This window comes from Xiphophorus couchianus, chromosome 21 (assembly GCF_001444195.1).
Source record: "Xiphophorus couchianus chromosome 21, X_couchianus-1.0, whole genome shotgun sequence".
Lineage (NCBI taxonomy): Eukaryota > Metazoa > Chordata > Actinopteri > Cyprinodontiformes > Poeciliidae > Xiphophorus > Xiphophorus couchianus.
In genome coordinates this window covers 5,173,501-5,195,450 of record NC_040248.1, presented here as the reverse complement: position 1 = coordinate 5,195,450, position 21,950 = coordinate 5,173,501, and the positions used below count along the sequence as shown (strand labels likewise).

General features: G+C 34.5%; 1 protein-coding gene across 2 annotated transcripts; it reads right to left on the bottom strand.

The window, feature by feature from the left end:
* Positions 1 to 402: 402 nt before the first annotated feature.
* On the bottom strand, positions 403 to 21,934 carry tfr1b (transferrin receptor 1b). 2 transcript variants are annotated; one of them, XM_028005445.1, is made up of 19 exons: positions 21,819 to 21,934; positions 19,858 to 19,898; positions 19,056 to 19,263; positions 17,990 to 18,170; positions 17,038 to 17,175; positions 16,362 to 16,446; positions 14,972 to 15,091; positions 14,218 to 14,313; positions 12,923 to 13,062; positions 11,183 to 11,352; positions 10,985 to 11,104; positions 9,469 to 9,554; positions 9,324 to 9,387; positions 9,188 to 9,255; positions 8,726 to 8,793; positions 7,412 to 7,502; positions 6,208 to 6,435; positions 4,534 to 4,683; positions 403 to 3,432 (listed from the first exon to the last, which is right to left on the bottom strand). In XM_028005445.1, the coding sequence occupies exons 2-19, from the start codon at positions 19,888 to 19,890 to the stop codon at positions 3,220 to 3,222; spliced, it is 2,259 nt and encodes a 752-aa protein (XP_027861246.1). In that variant the 5' UTR covers positions 19,891 to 19,898; positions 21,819 to 21,934; the 3' UTR covers positions 403 to 3,219. The 2 variants fall into 2 exon arrangements, with proteins under 2 accessions (XP_027861246.1, XP_027861247.1); XM_028005446.1 differs by lacking the exon at positions 19,858 to 19,898 and having other exon boundaries at positions 3,220 to 3,432; positions 21,819 to 21,920.
* Positions 21,935 to 21,950: the final 16 nt, after the last annotated feature.

The window sequence follows — 21,950 nt, the reverse complement described above, 5'->3', positions numbered from 1 at the left end:
GAGCAACTTAATTTAATTAAACTAACATTAGTTTTGCTACTTTCTTTCCAAATATGAAAGTTTATAATATGATCAATAGCTTCGCTCATGTGCAAAACCTGAAATTTGTATTTGAATAAGACATAATGCATAATGAATTAAAAAAATAGATAAATCGTTCACCAGTAATGACAAAGTGATAAAAGAAAAACTAAATTCTTCACATTTGACTAAAATTAAGAGGATATTGGACATTACTCATGCTCCAGTTTAGCTTGAACCATTCTCCTGATCAGAGGAGTTTTAATGAATTTTTATTAGTTTAAAAACTCCATGTACAATGATTGTTGCAACACAACCTGTATATGCCTTACTGGAGCAATTTATGCGTTGGTTATATTTTAAAAAAGCAGACAACAGGGGTAAGTGATGCTTAGCCAAAGAGTTTATTAAATTTGTATGCTGAATTTAGAAACCACATTACAGATTTCACATTTGATATTGTACAAGCCATCAATTTGAAGAGGTTTAGACACAGTATACTGAATTAAAATGAACTTTTGAGACATTCCTTTGTTTATTTAAACAGATTTAACAACCAGGTCGACCATTTATGGAAATAAATTCATGATAGCAAGATCTGAAACAAGTTTAGGTAACAGTATGCATGCAGAGGTTTGATTCATTGAATAATTCTTATGTCGCTTGTGAATTGTTTTTAAGCAGCAATATATTTGGTGCTAGTGAGGCTTACAGTATTTTAGACACTAATGATAATAACATACAGTAAATCTAAAACAGGCCGTGAACTGCTGAACTGGATTATCTAGAAGGGAGAGGCGAGGAATTGTTTTAAAAACAACTTTTCAAGATGAGGACCATTGAATAGCTAATCCATCTAAAACAAACTTATTCTCAGAATTTTACAATTTCATTCTTGTAGTTTTAAAACTTTATTATCCTAATTTCACAACTCTATACAAGTGATTTTATGATTTTATTCTCGTAAGTTTACGACTATATTCTCAATTTTCTGACTCTTGTAATTTTATGACTTTAGTAGAAGTAAAAGTTGTAAAATTATAATTTATGAAGAATTTTAAATTTTATTGTAAAATTTTACAATAAAATTTTTTACAACTTTGTTCTAGTACTTTTACAATTTTATTCTCATAAGTTTACGATTTTATTCTCAATTTTCTGACTTCATTCTTGTTATTTTACGACTTTAATCTTGTAATTTTACAATTTTATTCTCACAATTTTACAATTTTATTCCGGTAATTTTATAACTTTATACTTGTAATTTTACAACTTTATTCTCACATTATTCTGATTTTATTCTTGAGTTTTATTGAGTCATATTGAGTTTTTCTACTGATTTTTCAATGTTATTCTTGCAGTTTTATTTATTTTCTAACATTTCATCTTAGAGTGGCCCTAATCCTCTGTCGTATGTTTGCAATATGATATTGAAAACATTCTTATTATAATTTATTGTGCTGCTCAAGTCAAAATGCACTAAATGTTGACAACTATAAATTTGTCTCTCCCAGTAAGGTTTATCCAGTGTTAAACCACTTTATAAATCTAAACAGGAAAAAACTATAGCTGCACAGAAACTACATAGGTCCAGAAGCCTGTTTTTAACACACACCAAAAATCCGACCAATAAACCCAACAAATGAATATTTCAAGTATAAAACTCTGGGAAACACTGTCCCCGATAAGCTGTTCCACCCTTAAAGTGAAATATGAGAGTCACTGCTCCCGATAAATACACACAAACCCAAAAAATATACAGAAAATGGTAGACAAAAGCTACCGTCACTAGTCGGCATTATGGGAGACTCTGCTCCCGATAATGGATTTTAATTATGGAAGGCACTGCTCCCGATAACGCCATGATGCTAATTCGTGCTCCAACGCACACCGTGCAACCTAAACGGCTTTTTAGCAAATTATGGAACCAATTAGAGCCTTAAGGTTGCACAGAATCATTTTACCAAATATTGACTTTAAGTAATTAGAGTAGGGGTGTCCAAAGTGCGGCTCGGGGGGCCATTTGTGGTCCTTGGAGTGATTTTGTGTGGCCCCCAACTGCAATTAAAAAATTATACAAATTTGGCCCAGAGATGGGAGTTTTAATTTTCATATAAATGATTACCGGTACCTTTTTACATCCAAAGACTTTTCCTGAAAAGCCAAATTTGCTTCACCTAAATTAGATTTTATTTTTTTGATAAACTTGGCTAAGAAGGAAGTGAATTTAATTCTGTCATTATTACAGAAAATAAAATTATTCAATCAATCAAGTCTAGACAAAACTGAAAACAGCAAATATCAGGGTAACCGAAGAGAAAAATAAGGAGTAAATTTCCGCCAAAAAATTCAGAAATGTTGAGATTATTCTCACAAAATTTTCTACAAAAAACTAGAAAATTTCAGTGTTTCAAATGTTGAATTTTTTTTATTATTTTGCTGAGAAAATTTCCACGTTTTTTCTAGAAGATTTCTGAGATTAATCAATACATTTCTGAAGTTTTTGGTGGAAATTTACTTCGCCTTTTATTAATTTTTATTATTTACGACGGCCCTTTTACGCTGTCATAAAAATCCTTTACAAGTTTAGAAACTACAATAAATACAACAAAATAATAAAAATAAATAAATTGGGCTACTTTATTTGCTTGGGTTTTTTGGACTTTTGAGTCGACAATTTTGACCCACGAGACAAAAACTTTGGACACCCCTGAATTGCTCAAATCCAGAAAAACCAATTGGAAATTTGGTGCGATTTTCTATATTTTGTTTCTCCCAGCAGATATTGAACACTTGGAGTTCAAACGGGAGACGTGTGAGCCAGGAAAGTGAAATCCCAGCGTTATCCGATGCTCCGTTTCGTCAGCAACAGTTAGGGAGTCATTGTAGTAGCAGATGCTGCTGTGGCTTTCGACAGTATAACCGTCATAATTATGGAAGGCACTGCTTCCGATAATACTGTATAAAAAGACAAACAATAAATATAGTGGGCACTGCCACTGATAAATATCAAACAAGAACTAAAAGTATAAATAAAGTTTCAGTGCTTTGAGGAGGTGATTTGTTTAAGGTTCACAGTTGGTTTTTCTTCTAGATTTTGTGACTCACTTGTGCTTCAGGTATTTAAATGTTGGAGCACTATAATTAACCTTCAAGCAGCTTCACACACGCTCACACACAGATTTCCTGTTTCCTGCTTCAGATGTCGTCGTCAATGTCCCAGACGTTGGCAGCCATGGCGTTGGCGCATCCCTGCAGGTTCCAGGTGGCCAGAGCCAGATGGAGGCGGAGCTTCTCCAGATCCTGGGCTTCAGCGATGGCCGCCAAGGTGTGTGGGCCGCGGCCCAGCAGCAGGTGGCGGAACGGGGCCTCAACGACGGAGACGTACGGAGACAGGAGGGAGTGCTCAACCTGAGAGAGGAAAGACAGAAAGAGGTTTGGTTTTATCAACAATTCAATTCAATTCAATTCTGAAATACCTTATTTATCCTAAAAGGGAAAATAAACGTCGTAACAAAATCTTACCAAGTAATTTTGGTCTAGTTTCTGGTGCACATAACTTATTACACTTGATAGAAGACAAAGTAACTTAAAAGTAACTTTACAGCGAGATACATGAGCTTGTTTTAAGTAAATAATTCCTTAATTTTGATGAAAAATGCTAGTTTTACTGCCAGATTGTTATAACGTGGGAAAAATGTCATAAGTGAAATAATCTGCTAATGGAACTAGAACTTTTTCATCAATATTAATGAATTATTTATTTAAAGCAAGCCTCTATATCTTGCTGTAAAGTTACTTTTGAGTTAGTTTGTCTCATTTCAAGTTTAGTAATATTTGTACTAGAAACTAGACCAAAAATACTTGGTAAGATTTTGTGTTTTTGCAGTGAAAAGTGAGAAGGATCTATGAAAGCAGCGGCTCTGAAGAGGCCTCTGACCAACAGTCGTATGGCAAAATGTGTTCCCATTACAAATGTGCGCAAAACTTTATTTATATTCAATGTTTGTGTCAAAAACACAATCTTGCCATTACGATGTTTCAATTGTAATGGCAAAAAAATGGAAGATAGAGGGTTAGGAAAACATCTGGCCACAGCTGTGGTTTGGTTTACAGCAAGTGAATTACACAGCAAAACACAGTTGGACCAGAGAGGGGAGAAGAAATACAAAATCAGAACAAGAGTTTCTACTTCTGCAAAACGTTCTCATTACTTAAATAAAAATTTTTTATTTATTTATTTTTTTCCATTTTTTTCTCCAGAGTTTTTGCGGCGCTAGTGGCTCGTATTTTTGCGACAGTAGGCAGACAGGAAAGAGGGGGAAGAGAGGGGGAAAGACATGCGGCAAAGGTTGTTGGGACCGGGAGTCGAACCCACGACATCCGCGTCGAGGACTAAGGCCTCCAAACGTGGGGCGCGCTAACCCCCTGCGCCACCACAGCACGCCCCCTCATTACTTAAATAAACCGTAACGAGTAATCACCGTCCATTACGATCTGCAGCGATCTCACCTTCATGATCCTGTCGTTCAGGATTCGACAGGATTCCTCATCCGTCAAGTCCGTGTTGGCGATGGCGCCGGCAATGGCGTCGGCCGCTCGTCTGTACGAGCCGCGGGCGCGATTCAGCCAGTTGGGACTGACGTCCTTCAGCTGACCGGACTGGAAGGAAGAAAACACAGCATGAACACTTTTAGGGAATATATCTAGATCACAAGTGTCGAATTATGAACGTCCAGAAAGGGCCGATTGAGGCACAATGTACGTATAAAACTACCTGTTAACAAACTGTTATAATTCATCTGCGCTTGATTAGCACTCCTTAAAACATAACAGTTTTAACATCTTTTCACATTGATGTAATTCGTCCCTATGGATCCCCTGCATGTTATTGTTTATATCTGGAATTTTCAGGCATGCGCATAACACTGGAGGGCAAAAAGACGATTCTTACACGTGCCATCCAAAGCCGCGCTGCAGCCGTAGAACAATCCCGTTAACAAAACAAAACCTGAAGACGTAGGTATGATTTTTTCAGTGCAGTGTGTCACAGCAAAGGGAAAAATAACGCAGAAAAAACGTTAAAGAATCACTAAAAAACACTTTTTTTCGCTCTTTGGCAGACTCGTTGCCATAGCAACTGACAACAACACTACTTCGTTTTTCAGGATTTTATACAAATAAAATACTCAAACGCTTCCCACACAAAGAACCGAATATTCTATTCGTCACAGTTTTATGTTTTTAGGCTTGATGTTTATTTTCTGATAAGTGATAGCTTAGATACTGTTGCTGTTAGCTAAGCTAACACTGCGGTAATAGATTAGCTACTGTTGCTGTTAGCTAAGCTAACACTGCGGCGGTCGATTAGCTAATCTGAACCCCTGCTCTACTGATGATCTGTCAGCACTAGCATGTTTTTTTGTGTAAATGAATTGAAAAACACCAAATTACACATCACATCTACGAGATGTTATGGATGCTAAAGTCAAGCTAGCATAACCGAACTACTGACCTTGTTGCCTAGTTGTCATTGTGTAGTGAACCACTGTGTCCCTTTTTCTTTTATATATCAGGCGTACATTTAAGATTTAGCGAGTTATTTGGCAACTTAACAGCTAGAAGCAATGCTAGTCATCGTTAGCGAGCAGGTTTTTGCCCTCCAGCAGCGAGATGGGGGATCTTACGTCACGCTGCAGGGCATCCATACTACTGAAAACTGATTTGATTTGACTGATAAAATAATATTTAAACACATCTTACAAACAAATCTTAAAGTTCAATTTATGAGACCATTTATAGTCCAGTGGACCACATAAATAGTTCTGTTGGGTCAGATTTGGCCCATGGACCTTGAGTTTGACACCTGTGTAATATGATAATACTCTGGTGATAAAGTAAGTAAAAAAGTAAGTAAAAAAAATTAAAAATCTTAGCCTGGCTCTAATATTCTGTTGTAAAGTTTTCCTGAAGTCAAAGACCAAAGAAACAGAAGCTGTAACAAACGCTTGTGAAACAAGATGGCTGCCGCCGAGGACGCAGATTTTCCAAAAATGAAGTCGTTAAAAACAAAATATTCAATTAATCAATAAAATCAGTGTATCACCCAGCCCTAATCTTGACTACTCCACTTAATTCTATAAAAAAATGCATCCTAAATGTGAATCAGGTGGAAAAGGTCCGAACCTGAGTGAGCTGGTTGACCCGTTTGTAGACCTGGACCACAGCTTTGGTGATGGGGCCGTAGTATCTGCTCACATCCAGACCCAGCAGGTGGTCATGGACCAGACGCAGCGTCATCAGGCCAGCAAACTGTGCCGCCGTGGCCGTGACGTTGCTGGTGCGTTGGCTCGTTCGGTAGTTCAGGTGGTCCATGTTGTCCAGGCCGGTGCCATAGTAAGGGTACGACTCGGACTTTAAACAGAACCACAACAAAGCCATATTTAGGACCGCAACTTTAACACATTAAGAAGTTACAACAGCCCAGTTGGGGATCAATACAATAAAATACTTTCATTTAGCCAATATTTAAAACAATAAGACATCTTGCATATTATTTCCAGGTACTGATCCCATTAACCTTTCTGATTGTTGTTGTAACTCATCTTAATTCAAATTCTACAATAACTCTTTGAAGAATTTGAATTAACATTTAATTTCCCTTTTGGTATCAATAAAGTAAATGTAATTAATTACATGTTTGCGTTGTTTCTGCCATTTGCTAGATATTTATAACAACTAAAATTGACACTTGCATTATAATTTGGAAGGACATTTAAGCATATGTAATTTATTTCATGACTGAAAAACTCTATTATTTAATGACAAATGTTATTAGTAGAGCTGCATCTTCAGATTAATTTAGTACCTGATTATTCTGCTAATTAATTGATTAATCTGATATGAAAATGGATGCATTTTGCAGATTTTTAATTTAACCACTTATGCCTATTTAATATTAAAAATACACAAAAAATTAAAAAAATGTAAGTCATTTTATAAATTAAAAATTAACATTTTATTGCCTAAAATGCAATAACAGCATTCCTTCAGTGAACAACTTGATCATTTACAGTGCAGGGCTGATCTGTTGATTATTTTTTGGGTTAACTGATTAATAATTGGATGAAAAATGTGATTGATAGGAGATTTTTAAAACTGACAGTTAACTTGTTCTGGGTAGAATATATTTACAAACAAAGTTTTTTTTATCTTAATTGCAAAATGTATATGCTTTTTTTTTACAGTTTTTGCTTTATTACTGCTTTGAGTATGTAGTTCTTTCAGCAAATTTATCACGAGTAATCTGATTAATCTGATTTCACCCCAAACTATTAACTGAAACCTTTCAGAATAAAAAAAATATTTATGTTTTAAGAGTAAAACTTACATTTGATTGGATGAAGTGGAAACACATAGAGGGAATTCCAGCAAAAGCCAGGAAAGGATAAGCAGGATCTTCCATCGACATCGTCCTCAGTCTGCAAGCAGGACAAATACTTTTTCAAAAATACGTTTTTTTCTACGGTAGCGTTGCATTTGGCTTAAAAAAACTCAATATAAGACTGATTGTTGAGTTAAATTGTGGGATTATTACACTACAAAAACACAAAGTCGTAAGTATTTTTGTCTAGATTCATTTACAAATATATTAGTACACTTGAAATAAGAAAAAACTAACTTAAAAGAAACTTTTCAGCAAGAAATAGGAGCTTATTTGAAGTAAATAATTCCTTAATATTAATGGAAAAAGTTCTACTTCCATTGACAGATTATTTCACTTCTAAAACATTTTTCCCATGTTATAAATTAAATAATCTGCCAATGGAGCTAGTACTTTTCTCATTGATATTAAGGAATTATTAACTTAAATCAAGCTGCTACATATTGCTGAAAAGTAAATTGTAAATTAGTTTTGTCTTATTTAAAGTGTAGTAAGATATTTTCACTAGAAACAAGACAAAATACTTGGTAATATTTTGTGTTTTTGCAGTGTAATCCCAAATGTGTACAGCATGAAACTAGTAGTTATGCTTTAAAATGGATTAATTCAAATGTATCCATTTTAATTATTGTTATTTTGGTTGTTTCGAACAACAACCTCAGTTTTGTATTGTTCTGAGAAAATCTCCTTCTCCACCTTAATTTGAACTAATCAGCTCTGAAGTGGTTCTGCAGGTAAAAGGTAAAAAAGCCTTAAAATAAAAACATCTTCCAAAAGAAAAAATAATCATTTCAACAATAATCACAAGTACTGTCACTAACAATTCCTACCAAATTAAACAAAAAATAAATAAATAACAATTGGATGAAAACAAGAAGCCCAAGGTGTATTTTTAAACTTTATTTAGGTAAAATTAGCAAAAATTCGCTTGAATAACAGCAGAAGCAAAATAGGAACGATTCTCTGGTTGTACATTTACCGCCTACTCTTTCTCCCAAATAACATACAAATAACATTGATTATTTGTTTTTACAGAAGAATAACCACAAGTTATGTAACTTTGATTCATGGTGTTCTTCCATGTATTTAGTTTTTGTTAGATTTTTGGGGAATTATCTAGTTGGTTATTTGTTATTTTATAGATAAATACCTCTGTTTGTTAGTCTGCAATGTGTGTTTTATGTGCACTAAATGGTGAATAAAAAAAAATCTCACTTCATTTGAAGAAATAAAAACATTTTCAGGGGATCTCCTACTTACACTCTGGACTCCCAGTTATTTCCTCCCATCGCCTGGTAAATTGAGACAGATTTTCTAGGCATGTTCACCTGCAAGAAACAGACAAATGTCACAATAAATCAAATATTCACATGATTAATTAAAATGAGCTTGACTATTTCCATTTGGACAACAATTAAAAAGACACTTCCCTTTAATACCATTATAAAGCCGCCATTTTGAAAAATACTGCAAACATTTGAGTAAAAAATCCTTGTTTATTGATTTGGCTTCGCTATTTAAAATATTTACCAGTTCCATTACAAGCTATTCTTTAGAAATTGAAGGTTTTTTTTTTTTAAATCTTTGGGAGGGTGTACTAATATGCCATTATTATTATTAGCTGAAAAATGGTCTTAAAATGTCAATATTATTATTTATCTCAATAATTTATCGGCCAGCAGTTTCAGTTAGTTTGCGGTTCATCATAAAGTTGTGTTTTACCTCCTTCATCGTGCTCTCAATGAGGCTGTACAGCAGCGGACTTGCAGAGGCGATGAACCTTTCTTGACCTGTTAGACGTAAGCTTCATCAGTTTTAGCTACTTTTTCCAACATGTTTTGGTTTTTACAGTGCGTACCCATGACTACTCCATCCAGGTTGATGTATGTAAAGACACTTCGGTCAAGAGAGGACATGTAACCCTAAAAACAACAAAACAAAACAACTTATTTAAGCATTTTTCTCCCAAAGCAGAAAGTTCAGTTTAAACATGTAGTTCATACCTCCAGCCACTCGGTGGCGCCAACACTTCCAAACTCTCCAGCGCTCCAGCTTGCAAATATTATGCTTCTTCTCGGCCTGAAATCATCTAAAACGGGGAAAATTTTTAAAGTTTTAAACCAGCAAAAGAGCTTAAACTTTTCAATCTCAACATTCAGTTTTTCTTTATATAAAAGCATATAAAGCTTTTATGATGAAGAAAGAATAAGGCTCCTACATATTTTTTAGATAAAAATGTCATACTTTTCCAGATATTTAACAGAATCTTTTGTTTTGTTTGTAAATCAAAATTGAGGACATAAAGTTTCCCACACCAAATTCAGATTCTTAAGTCAATATTTGGTTTGTATAAAAATACTTTTTTTTTTAAATATATAAATTTCAGTTTGAAGAGACAAAAAAAATTATCTTAAGTACTAAAAATGTTCTTTGAAATAGGATTTGTATACAAAGTGGAAAATGATGGGCTCACTCACAGTAATCTGCTAATACATAGCTAATTTTTCACTTAGCTCTTTAGCATTTTGGCTAACTTTAAAATCCATTAGCTTCCCTTACATACATTTTTTTGGATGAATTCTAAACCGCTAATTTAATTGGCTTTTTTGTAAACATTTAGTTAAATAAAATGCAACATTTGTACTGAAGTTTTGGTTACTGACTTAAGAATCCTTAAAGTAGTTTATAGTTTATATTCATGCTCTTATTTTGAAATAGGTGAAGACTGTTTAAGCTTCCGTTTCCTCTCCTCATGTTTTCTCTTTCTTTCCCACCCAGTAACTTTATTTCAAATTTACAGGAGCAAAATAAAACATGGATAGTAAAGAACAAGACATAAACACATACAATATCTAAGGGAATTTAATTCCTTTAGAGTTAGCCAACTTCTTAGCTAGCAGTGCCCACAACAGTAAGAGGCCATTCATGGCAAACAACAGACTGAACTTTTAAATCCCTGCGCAGAGTGCCAGTTTAATAGGTATCCAAGATGGTTTAAGTTTGGGGTGACATCTTCACCAATTTCACTGCAAAAAAACAAACAATGTCTTACCAAGTACTTCTGTTCCAGTTTCCAATGCAAATTTGCTAATACACTTGAAATAAGTAAAACTAAATTACAAGCGCCTTTTCGGCAAGAAATAACTCAATAATTTCTTAATATTGATGAAAAAGTTCCATTGGCAGACAAATTCACTTACAACAAAATATTTTTACCTTGTTATAAGTAAAATAATCTGCCAATTGAACTTGTACTTTCTCATCAATATGAATAAATTATTGACTAAAAATAAGTTCCTACATCTTGCTGAAAGGCTATCTATAAGTCAGTTCTGTCTTGTTTCAAGTGTATTAATATATTGGCACTAGGAACTAGACCAAAATAAGATTTTGTGTTTTTGCAGACTGGCTGCTGCCTATCGTTTGTTTTTCCTGTTTCTTACATTCAGAAATAGAAGTAAATCATAGTAAATGTAAAATGAGCAAGAAAAACATGATATTTACAATTAGACTTCTTACCTTTTTTCACCATCTCTTGGAAGGCCTTGGCCAGTTCGATCAGCACCGAGGTGCCAACAGTGGCCTTGGTGTAACCTCTCCCCCAGGCGTCCCTCTGAGCTCCCAGCACAACATAACGATCTGAATATTCAAATTAAAACTTAGCTCAGCACCCTTACATTTAATAACTAAGATCACGAAACAACAGAAAAAACCTACCAGGATCAGTAAATCCTTTGATCACGCCGAACACATTGTGGATCTCCTTATTGACCAACACGTTGTTCACCTCCACAGTGATGTTCTGGCTGCCACCCAGCTTGTAAACCACAGACTTTAGCTCACCTTTGAAGTCACTGTTTGTATCTACTTCAGGGCCTCCAATTTTCCTGAGAACGACGAACAGAAAAGTTAATTTTATGTTTTCAAATTAAGGGGTTTTAATGATTTATTGAAATTGCTCTTTTTTCAGTAGCATGATTATGCTGAAACTGACAAAACTGGGTGCATAATTTTGTATTTATTGTGGATTTTCCATTTTGCACACTCATAATTATGCAAATAAACTCAAATATATTAATACATCCTCTAACTCCTCCACCTGCTTTGTGAAACTTCTGAAAAAGTACAGTACTTGAAAGGCCTTTATCTATCCAAATGTGATTCTTTCAACATTTAAATCAGTTTTAGAAAGTGTGAATCTATATATTAGGGATGCAAACAATTAATCAACTTAAAATTAATTGTGGATTAATGGTTTATTAGATTAAAATCGGTTCCAATCTATTAGCAACGTCCGCTTAGACTTTCTTTTAATGTTGTAGTTTGGCCGCCATCCAGCAGAGGGCGCCGCTGGTCATCCTTAAGTGGAGCCGTTCAGAAACAAAATGGCGGAGCTCCCTCGTAACGGGAAAGACAAGTAGTTCATACAGAGTCCGTTGTGGGATATAAAAATCACTTTATACGGCTCTGTTATGAAATATAAACACTCCACAAGTTTCACCTTAAGAGCGTCATGGCGAAGCAGCGTCAACCTCTCATTTAAAGACGGTTGATGTGACACGAAAGCGAGGATTTAATGACAAAAGACATGGCGCCAATAAGCACGATTGATTTTCAAGACTGGTGAGTTAAAGCACTTTATAGAGCAAAGTTTTAACATTCCTTCAAGAGCAACCACAGACAACAAAATATCTCTGTTCAAGGGGTATTAAGTATTTTACATATTTTATTCTTTTCATCTTTTAATTTTCTATTTAACAACCTAAAAAGTTCCTGTTTTGTTATATTTGATCAATATTTCCGAGTTTAACTATGTGAAAAACCACAATTTTTTGTTTGGTCCGTCAGTATTTGTTACAACAAACACAAAACAATGTTAAAATTGAACGTTTTTTGAAATACTATGAAAAATGTAGCCTTTTATGTTATGGTAAGGAGAAAATCCAGGTTTTTGATTCAATTCAGAGATTTGTAGATTAATCTCAAAAATGTATTACAAAAAAAAAAACAAGAATTTGAGTTTGAAAAGTTGAAAATGTGCTAAAAATTTAGAAATTTGAGGTTAATCTAAAAAATAAAAAAATTCTACAATAAACGGACATTTTCTGAGCTTGAAAAGTCAAAATTTCTGACTTTTGAAGCTCAAAATTTTCAAAAGTTAATTTTTTTTAAACTTTTGAAACTCAGAAATTTTTAAATTTTTTTAAAAATAAAATTTCTGAGATTTCAGAATTTTACTTTTCTTCCTCCTCTCTATCTACAATGGCCCTAATACGTCATGTTTAGATTCACTCATTAATTTATAACTTGCATCTGTTTTCGGAATCCACAATGAAATTCAGACTTGAGCACCCAATTATTGATTTTAAGAATAACTTAAATCGTGCAGTACAACCTCCACCCTGAAACAAAAACGGTTCAGCTACATCCGTCATGCAGTATGGTTAAGTTGCTAACTTTAGAAGAGTTGTAGCCGAGCTGGCAGTGATGGTCTGGGCCGGGATGTTTGGGAGGCCAGCTGACTCCATTGGGGCAAACAGGGTATGGTTGAAGGATGGGAATCCAGGGGTGTATGGGTCCCCAGAACCAAGATGGACCTGGAATCGAAAGATGAATGAATAGGAAACCTTTTTTTTTGGTTTCCTGCTGGGTGAAGACCCTTTGCAGGGTGGCGAAAGAGGTACTTGGTGGAGGGCAAAAAGCTGCTCACCGATAATGACTGCCATTCGTTTTACCTGTTGAGTTGTTTTAAATGTATGCGTGATGTATAAAAGTAAAAGGGATGCAGTGCATTGCTACTAATATCAACACTAAAACTAATAGATGAGGTCAGAAAAAAGTTTTAATTAAGAAAAAAATAGCGAGGGAGAGGAAAGTAGTTCAGTTGTACTAGCGCAGGGGTCCCCAAAGTTGGTCCTCGAGGACCGGCATCCTGCATGTTTTAGTTCTCTCCCTGGTGGTACCGACAGCCTTTACAGCAAGTCAATGTTCTTCTTAGGCCTCTAACGAGCCATCATTTGATCCAGGTGCGTTAAACCAGGGAGAGAATTAAAACATGCAGGATGCCGGTCCTCGAGGACCGACTTTGGGGATCCCTGTACTAGCTTGACTTTGATAACCATAACATGTAGATGTGATGTGGAGTTCTGTGTGTTTCGGTTCAGTTGCAATATAAAAAAGACGATGCACATACCAACTCTCTGACAGATCATCAGTAGAGCAAGTGTTTAAATTAGCTAATCAACTACCGCTGTTAGATTAGCTAATAGCAGTGGTAGCTAATCTACTACAGTAATCACTTAATAATCGCAAATAAACATAAAGCTTAAAAACTAGGGATCGATCTGCACACCTCTACTAAAAACATAATACTGTAACAGACTGAATGTTCTGTTCTTTGTGTGGGAAATGCTTGAGTGTTTTTTTGGGGTGCTGAATCCTGATACATTAGTGGCGTTGTTGTCAGTCAGTTGCTATGGCAACGAGTCACATAGCCGACACAGAGAACAGAAAAAATGAATCCCACCAGTGATTTTTCTGTTTTCGGTTTTTCTGCGTTATTTTTCCCTTTGCTGTGGCGCACTGCACTAAATTAATAATCCCTACATCTCTAGGTTTAATTTTGTTGACAAGATTGTTTTACTGCGGCTACGGAAAGAATAGTCTTTTTGCCCTCCAGCGGTGTGCCTAAAATTTCCAGATGTAAACAATAATGTGCAAAGAATCTATATTTGACTTTGTTTTGAACTGACATGTCCGTAGAGTTCAGTGTCTGTGGCAAGTTTGTAATCTGCAGTATCAAGGTAGATCAGAACAGCATGGGCTCCCATCTTGGCGCCGTTGTCCACCTGAAACAAAAACAGATTCACTTCCTGATCAAACAACTTTCTTTTCAATATTTTCTCTTGCTCGTAGAAAAAGTCAACAATAGTGAATCTAAAGCAATATATATATATATATATATATATATATATATATATACTGTATATACAGTGTATATATATATACAGTATATATATACCTATATATACTGTATATACAGTATATATAGGTATATACCTTATATATATAAATAGTGAGAGATGTATAGATCTGTATATATAGATCTACAGAGATATATCTAGATATAACTATATCTATCTATCAGTAGGTATATATATCTATATAGATATATAAATAGCGAGATGTATATATAGATCTACAAACTGACTCAAACTGTAAATGAAAATAAAATAATTTAGTCTTTTTATTTCTTTAACATACAGAGATTGACAGTAGACTTTTCTATGGTTGAATTTTTGCATTTGTGGTTTTCCGTATATGCTGCGGTATAAATTGACTTAAGCCACTTATCCATTATTATTTTTCAACACACTCCTCTGGTAAGCTAGCTGTAGCGTCGCACTTTGAGCTAACGTAACAAATAACGGTTGTTTACGTATATCGTGGACCACTAGGGGGCGCCCGTGGACCACCACAGTTTGAGAAAGACTGATCTACACATACCTGTTGTGCAAAAGGGATTTTTCCGGCTCGCAGCAGCAGGACGGCGCCTTTAAGGTCAACTTTCCCCTGAACAAAGTCCAGATCCTTCTGACGGCCGTAGTTCCCGTACACCAGCCGGCCCTGCAGGGGTCAGGAGAAAATGAAGCTTCGATCGCAGCAGAACCGCTGCATCTTATGGTTCCGAAAGAAAACTCTGAGCCGGCTAAGAATCAGAAACTGCAGGTTAAAGATTTAAATACTGGAGACTGGAAAGATGTGGTTGCTTATCAACAAGCAAACCTATCTGTAGTTTTTTCCAATAATGTAATTCAATAGCTTTTATTTTATGAAAACAAAGCCATTTATTTATTCGTTTTCATTGGGTGTAACCTGAAATAGATCAAATATTAATTTTATTTAAGTAAATTCTGAATACAAAAATTCTTTATGATGACAAAAAGTTTGCATTTAATTGCTTTTTTTTCTTATAATTTATAGGATTTTTAAAAGTTTGTAAAAGGGGTTTAAATTGGGGAAGCAGTCAATTTCGGCTACTTTTTCTTCACTGTTAATTTATTTAATTAATTCAAATGCATTTATTTTTATATTTCTGGTTATTCAAACTAAAAGGGATTTTTGTTATTATTCCATTGTAATTAGGTTTTGTCTAATTAAAAAATCATAAATTTTCAATTTTTTTATTCATAACGATGCCAATATTGCAATAAGACAAAAACAAATATTTACATATAGTATTATAATTAGTTTTCTCTATATTTATGTAATATTTTTAGGATTGTTTTCCATGTCTGTGCTTTTTTTTTTTTTTTTTTTTACAGTTTTTTACTTAAATACAATGACTTTGGTACATGTTTAAATTTATTTATTGTTTCATTTTTATTTTTATCATATTATAAACTCTACTTACATGCATCTGTGCATCAACATTTAAAAAGCTATTGTATGACAGAAAAAATATCAACGCATTAAATGTTATCCTATGTTATTATTACTATTTATTTATAAGATAAAATAGATTATAATTGGGTTTCACAGAAGATGAAGTAAAAATATTTCCCAAATTTCAAACAAACCCATAAATTAACCCAAAAGAGAAGTTCTTTGGTGATTCAATGCAGAAGTGAATCAGTGAAATAAACAGACTTACTGTAAGGATTTAATGCAGGTGAGGTTTACTGGAAAAGAAGCCTAAACAGTCTAATAATATCCAAAGCTGTTCTGTAACAGTTTAAGTGTCAATAAGCTAACGGTCTGGTTGAGATTAATGCCAAGTCTAAACCGATTTAACACGTTTAAACCTGTAATACGGCCTAAGGCGTCAGAAGACTGGGAATCCTTCAGAATGGTCCTGAGAAGTTGAGAGGTTAAAGGTCACGTCCTAATAACTCACCTCAACTCTGTCCAGTTTGCTGTAGGCCAAATATCCCACAGGCTTGATGATGTCCGAACCAAAGTGAACAGTGTTTGGGTTCTGGCTGTAAAAGCAGCAGGTGAAGCTATCAGTGGGTTGTTCACTTATAAAATAAAATTTACACACAACTACATTGCAGCAACTTATTAAGACCACAATATAAGTGTTTCATCTCAGTCGATATCGATAATTATTCATTCGTGTTTTTGTTTTAAATGTCTGAAATACTACTAACCTAGTGGCATGACCTCCTTTTTTATCAACAGTTTTCACTCCATGCTGTAGTTTTTTATTTTTAAGCTGTTATGAAGCACAGAGGGGGGATCTGAAACTGCTGCTGCCTCAGTTACTTAGCAGGTCGTTGCTAGGCAACCACAGATTGGTGGAACTTGAAACTGCTTCTGACCCAGCAGATTGTTGCTAGGCAACCAAAGAATGAGCGAGTTAGTTGAATCCACCACCGTTTCTTAGCTGTCTGTGAGAGGTTGAGCAGATAAAGTCGTTCTGGATCGGAGTTCAGTGAATATTCTATATACTAAATATTCTATATTTATTGATTTATTGTTCACTTTCCTATAAATCGCTCTATAAAAGCGACATCCTGTCGGATTGATACGTTTCTTTTGTAAACCAGAGAAATCGTAATGTCACCGACGTGTCGGGTGTCTGCAGCTGAACGTAATAGATGTCTGTCCACGGCGTCATCCCCAACGTCTTGAACGTATTGAAGATCCTGTTCGCCAGACCCATGTCTTCCTCACTTCCTGCCGAGCGGCTCTTCAGATCAAAATCCCTGCAGAGCAAAAGGGAGGCATTTGATTTATTTATTTTTCCCGCTTGGAAAAAAATATTTACTTTGTGGATTCTCCAACCTTTAGCCCTTCATGCGGCATAAAACTTTCACAAACACAAAGTTGAAATCTAGATATAGTCTTCTATTTATGTTTTGTCTTTTTTTAAAAAGTCTCCAAATTAATACACAGCTGTAAATATTATTATTCTTTTAGGGGAAAATAAAACTGTACTTCTGCAGGCCAATGTAAATAAACTGGTACGATTGTTTTAATTATCGATTAATCGGGTCAAAACATTGTCAGAAATTATACAAATTTTTCATTCAACCATTTAAGATATTTTTATATTATACTAGAAGTACATTAAATACTTTATTAATTCAATTCCTTTTTTAAATAAGAAAATAAACACTAAGTAATATAGCCTATTAGCTAAAGCTATGCTATTTGAGTTTTGGGTAAAACATATTTACAGACAAATGATCTTGATATTGATATCTTGACAAATGATATTGGGTTTAATTACTGATCTGAATAAGTTGTCCATAAGTTATGGACAGCAAATGAGTCCATACACCAGTTAATGATTAATTGATTACTACATTAGTTGAAAATTAATTGTTTCAGCCCTAAAACTGTAAAAAAACAAAAAAAATCAGATTTACAAAGTCAACATTAAATCTGCTCCCTTCGACTTTAATAAACCACCTATTGATTCAACTAGTCTGACTCCCAGTGGTTACATGGTGAGCTGTGTTCTCAGATTAAGAGTCAGAATAATTAAATCTGACGCCGAGCGCTTCTACAACCTACTTTAGAGTCTTTTTGAAAGCTTCGCTGCTGAGTTTGCTCGTTAGGAGTTGAGAGACGTCCTTCCAGGACAGAGTCGGCGAAGGTTTTCCTGGATCCATCCCGCCGATTTTATCCGTCGAACTCGGTCCGCAGTCAGACTCAACCTTAGGTTTATGATGACTGATGAAACCAACCAGGTAGCCTGAAGGAGACACATATGATGATATCCTTACGCCTCAGACAGTGTGAAATACCATCAAATATGGGAATAAGGACCTAAATAACAGATTTTATGCAATAAAAATGATGTACTGACAATATGAGGTATATAAATTAGGGATGCAATTAACGATTATTTTAGTAATCTATTATTCTATGTTGGTGATTAATTGAGTAATCGGAAAAAAATGGCACTTTCTGCTGATTTTTTTACTTAACCACTTCCGTGTATAAGATAAATTTAAGTGGTTTACAAAATAAACCACTTAAGTTGGTAATAATAATATTGTATATTCTTAATATACAATATTAAACATATCAAAAAATGTAAGTAAATAAAATAATACATTTTCTAAATAAGAAAATAAACATTTTATTGCCTAAAATGCAACAACATAGCATACCTTTAGAGTACGCTTTATCATTTGTTGCTAAAATAAATGCTAAAAAAATACATAGAGGCTTAAATAATCCCTTTCTAATTCACTTACAAATTATCAAAACATCATATAGTTGAGATGTTGACTATTTTAAATTTAACCAGTGAATAATTGGACAGGAAAAAGGTGCATAAAAGTTTTTTTTGTTTGTTTTTTATACTACAGTTAACGATTAATCGATTACTAAATTGGCTGATAATTATTTGGATAATGAATTCATTATGAGAAATTGTTTCAGCCCTACTTCAGTACAATTTTAAAATACTTTATTTGTAACAAAGGGAAATTAAATGTTTTAACTCATATTAATTCAATTTCTTCAAATATAAATACCATCTGACCTCTTTTGGTCAGATGAGGAATTTCAATGTAGAAAACATATTACAGCGTCAAACATCACGTTAAAAAAATGAGAAACCGTAACGAACCGCCAAGAAACACCATCAGGATTCCCAGGATTATGAACGCCACGGTCCGACTGCTGTGATGCAGCGGCGCCGGCCTAAAGCTCGGCGACCCGGGCGCCTCCGCCGCCGTGTCGCCATCTGCAGCGTAGTCGGACAGGTTGACCTCGGCGTGCCTCTCGCCGTTCTCCGACGGCTGCAGCGTGAACCTGCTGTACCTCTCGCTGTTCATCTAGAGACGCACAATAAGGGCAGAAAGCCTTGATTTTTTTTGAAACAGTGTAGCTAGTGTGGTGTGAAAAGTTGCTAAATATAGCAACAAAGTTGCCTCTTAACTCCGTCCACTTTGGTGGAATTTGTCTGGGTGGAAGTTATGCCTTTACTATAGTTACACTTTAAGTTAAAGAGAAATTATCCTAAAATGACAGAAAATACAAAATACTGAATCTTACCAAGTGTTTTTGTCTAGTTTCTAATTCAAATATCCTATTATACTTGAAAAAAGATAAAACTAACTTAAAAGTAATGTTCAACAAGATGTTTAACCTTGTTTTATGTCAATAATTAATGAACTCCGGGTTAAAAATTCAAAAGAGTTTGAAGGCAGGAAACATTAATCTTTAAGAAGAAATGTTTCCTGTTTGAATTGGAAAAATCTGCCAGTGGAACGACTGTTTGTATCTGCATTCAAGAATTATTGACTCAAAGCAAGCTCACATATCTTGTACTTTTAATTTAGTGTATTTATTTATTTGCACTAGAAACTAGACAAAAATACTTGGTAAAATGTGTTTTTGCAGTGTGAGTTTTGTTCTTTAACACTCACCATCCTCTGAAACTGCGCCCTTATCTTGTCCATTGCTGCTGCTGTTTTTATGGAGAGAAATATAAAGAGGTAACGAGGTTATAATCTCACATTCAATTCAATTACATGATCCCTTTTTATCCGAAAGGAAAATTAAATTTAATGATAATACTATGGGCAGGAAGGCCCTACTGCTAATCAGCTGCTTGAAGTTGTAAAAGCAGCAGGGCTGGACAATATGGCTGAAAAACTTATCACCACGTAAGTGTTTAATATCAGTCGATATCGATAATTATTGATTAGTTTTTTTGTTTTAAATAGCTGACATATTTCACCAAACAGGAGAGAAAAAGACGGAAAGAAACACCAGTAAGCGTTGAGGATGTGAGGAGAGTCACGTATGCTTTTGTTTTTCCACAGAGGGAGGGGAAAGTTTTCTGTGTAAACCTCCTGAGGTCAGGGTGGATCAGAATACACGGTTTAAAAGAATGTTTGTGAATGAAACACTGTGTTCCTTATGTAACGGATTATGGTCAAGTCTAGCTTTTTACTCGCTTTTCTGTAACTAATTATGCCATTTCGACTGAATAATATCAGATAACTGCACACAAAAAAACACTTCAGCTTCAACAGTCAACAAAATCTCAAATTTGTTTAAATAACTTAAATCACATATGTACTTCTGTGAGCCTCAACTACATAGACAAGGTGGAATTATTTTGTCAATAACTGAGGAATATAATGTTAGCTTTGGGGATGTTAGCATAAAGCTTTACCAAAACTGTGCATTTGTTTTTCCTTTCTTTTTTTGCAAAGACCTTTGTGGATCTGAATAAAACAAAACTACTGCTTTATTTATTTATTTAAAAAAAAGAAACTGTATGACAAGTCAGTTAAAAGAAACACTCATTTATAAAACGTTTGTAAAACTATCAAGAGCCACATAACTTTATATTTTGGTCTGGTTGATTTTTGAATATTAAATGTGTGATATTTTGGCCAGTCGCTCATTACTTAAGTCGCCTTTTTACCAATTTTTTTTTACTCTTAAGTAATTTCTTGGATTGCTTTTACTTTTACTTGAGTAAAAATACTTGAGTACAATTTTGGGGTACTCTGCCCACCTCTGGCTCTACCTGAAAACCAGTAATTCATCTAAATTTTTAAGAAAGTCTAACTGCTCCCTTTAAAACGTCCTTGGGTGGAACGGCTAACATACCTAAGATTGCAGAATAAATAGTTCCTTCCTGTCTGAACAGAAGGAGGAAATAGTAAGAAAAAATAAATCTACCAAACTGGAAGTTGCAACAACTAAACACAGAACTTTCTTCTTCTTCTTCTTTTTAATAAATAAAAGTTGGCCACCTAAAAAAAATTGCAGCGACAAACCTGGTTTATATAGTTAAAACAAAATAAAGAGGGAATCTAAATAACAGAAGGTGGAGCAATACAGCAATGCATCTTGTCTTTATCAATTATTTTACAACTAGAGAGAAATATTAAGGATTCGGTTGAAGTTTCCTGGGAATATTACGTAAAAAAATAGCAGATTTGTACAAAACGAGGAAATATGCTCATTTATTAGCATGTAATAGTTTTAACTGAAACCTGAATGAGAACAAACTGTCTCTGGCTGCATCAGATGACTCACTTCAGCGGTGATTCAATTACTACAAACCATGACTGGTTGGTTTATTTGCAGGACAAATATAATTATTAATGTTCCACAAGCAAAGACAGGCCGTGTTTTTAACTTCTGTGTTTTTAACGTTAAAGTAAAAAGCTGAAGGATGTGGGAAGCTAATTCAAATTTTAGGCCGAATATTGGTGAATATTGTAGAGGAGTCATTATTAATATCAAATATATACATTGTCGTGACTTTGACAGGAGTTACGTAAAGCGCAGTGCGCCTAAAATATATCCGAGGCTGCAATAAATTAATAAAATCAATATATAAAAAAGATAATATAGTGTAGCTCACCTTGAAGTCGCTCTAGAGATGCTTGAATGAAGGATATTTAAACACAAACGAAACAATTACTCCGCTGCAGGGGTAGCGAAGTCACGCCCCGGAAGTTCTTCGTCTTTGCTTTTTTTTTTTTTATTTTACTGA

Bases quoted from the DNA above. Each gene is read 5' to 3' on its own strand.
- tfr1b (XM_028005445.1), bottom strand. From the start codon at position 19,890: ATGGACAAGATAAGGGCGCAGTTTCAGAGGATG. The intron at 13,063-14,217 runs GTCAGTTCAAAA...TTTCGATTCCAG, and splicing joins ACACTGAACTCTACGGACAT to GTCCATCTTGGTTCTGGGGA. The intron at 9,555-10,984 runs GTAAGAAGTCTA...TCCCCGTTTTAG, and splicing joins CCAAGAGATGGTGAAAAAAG to ATGATTTCAGGCCGAGAAGA.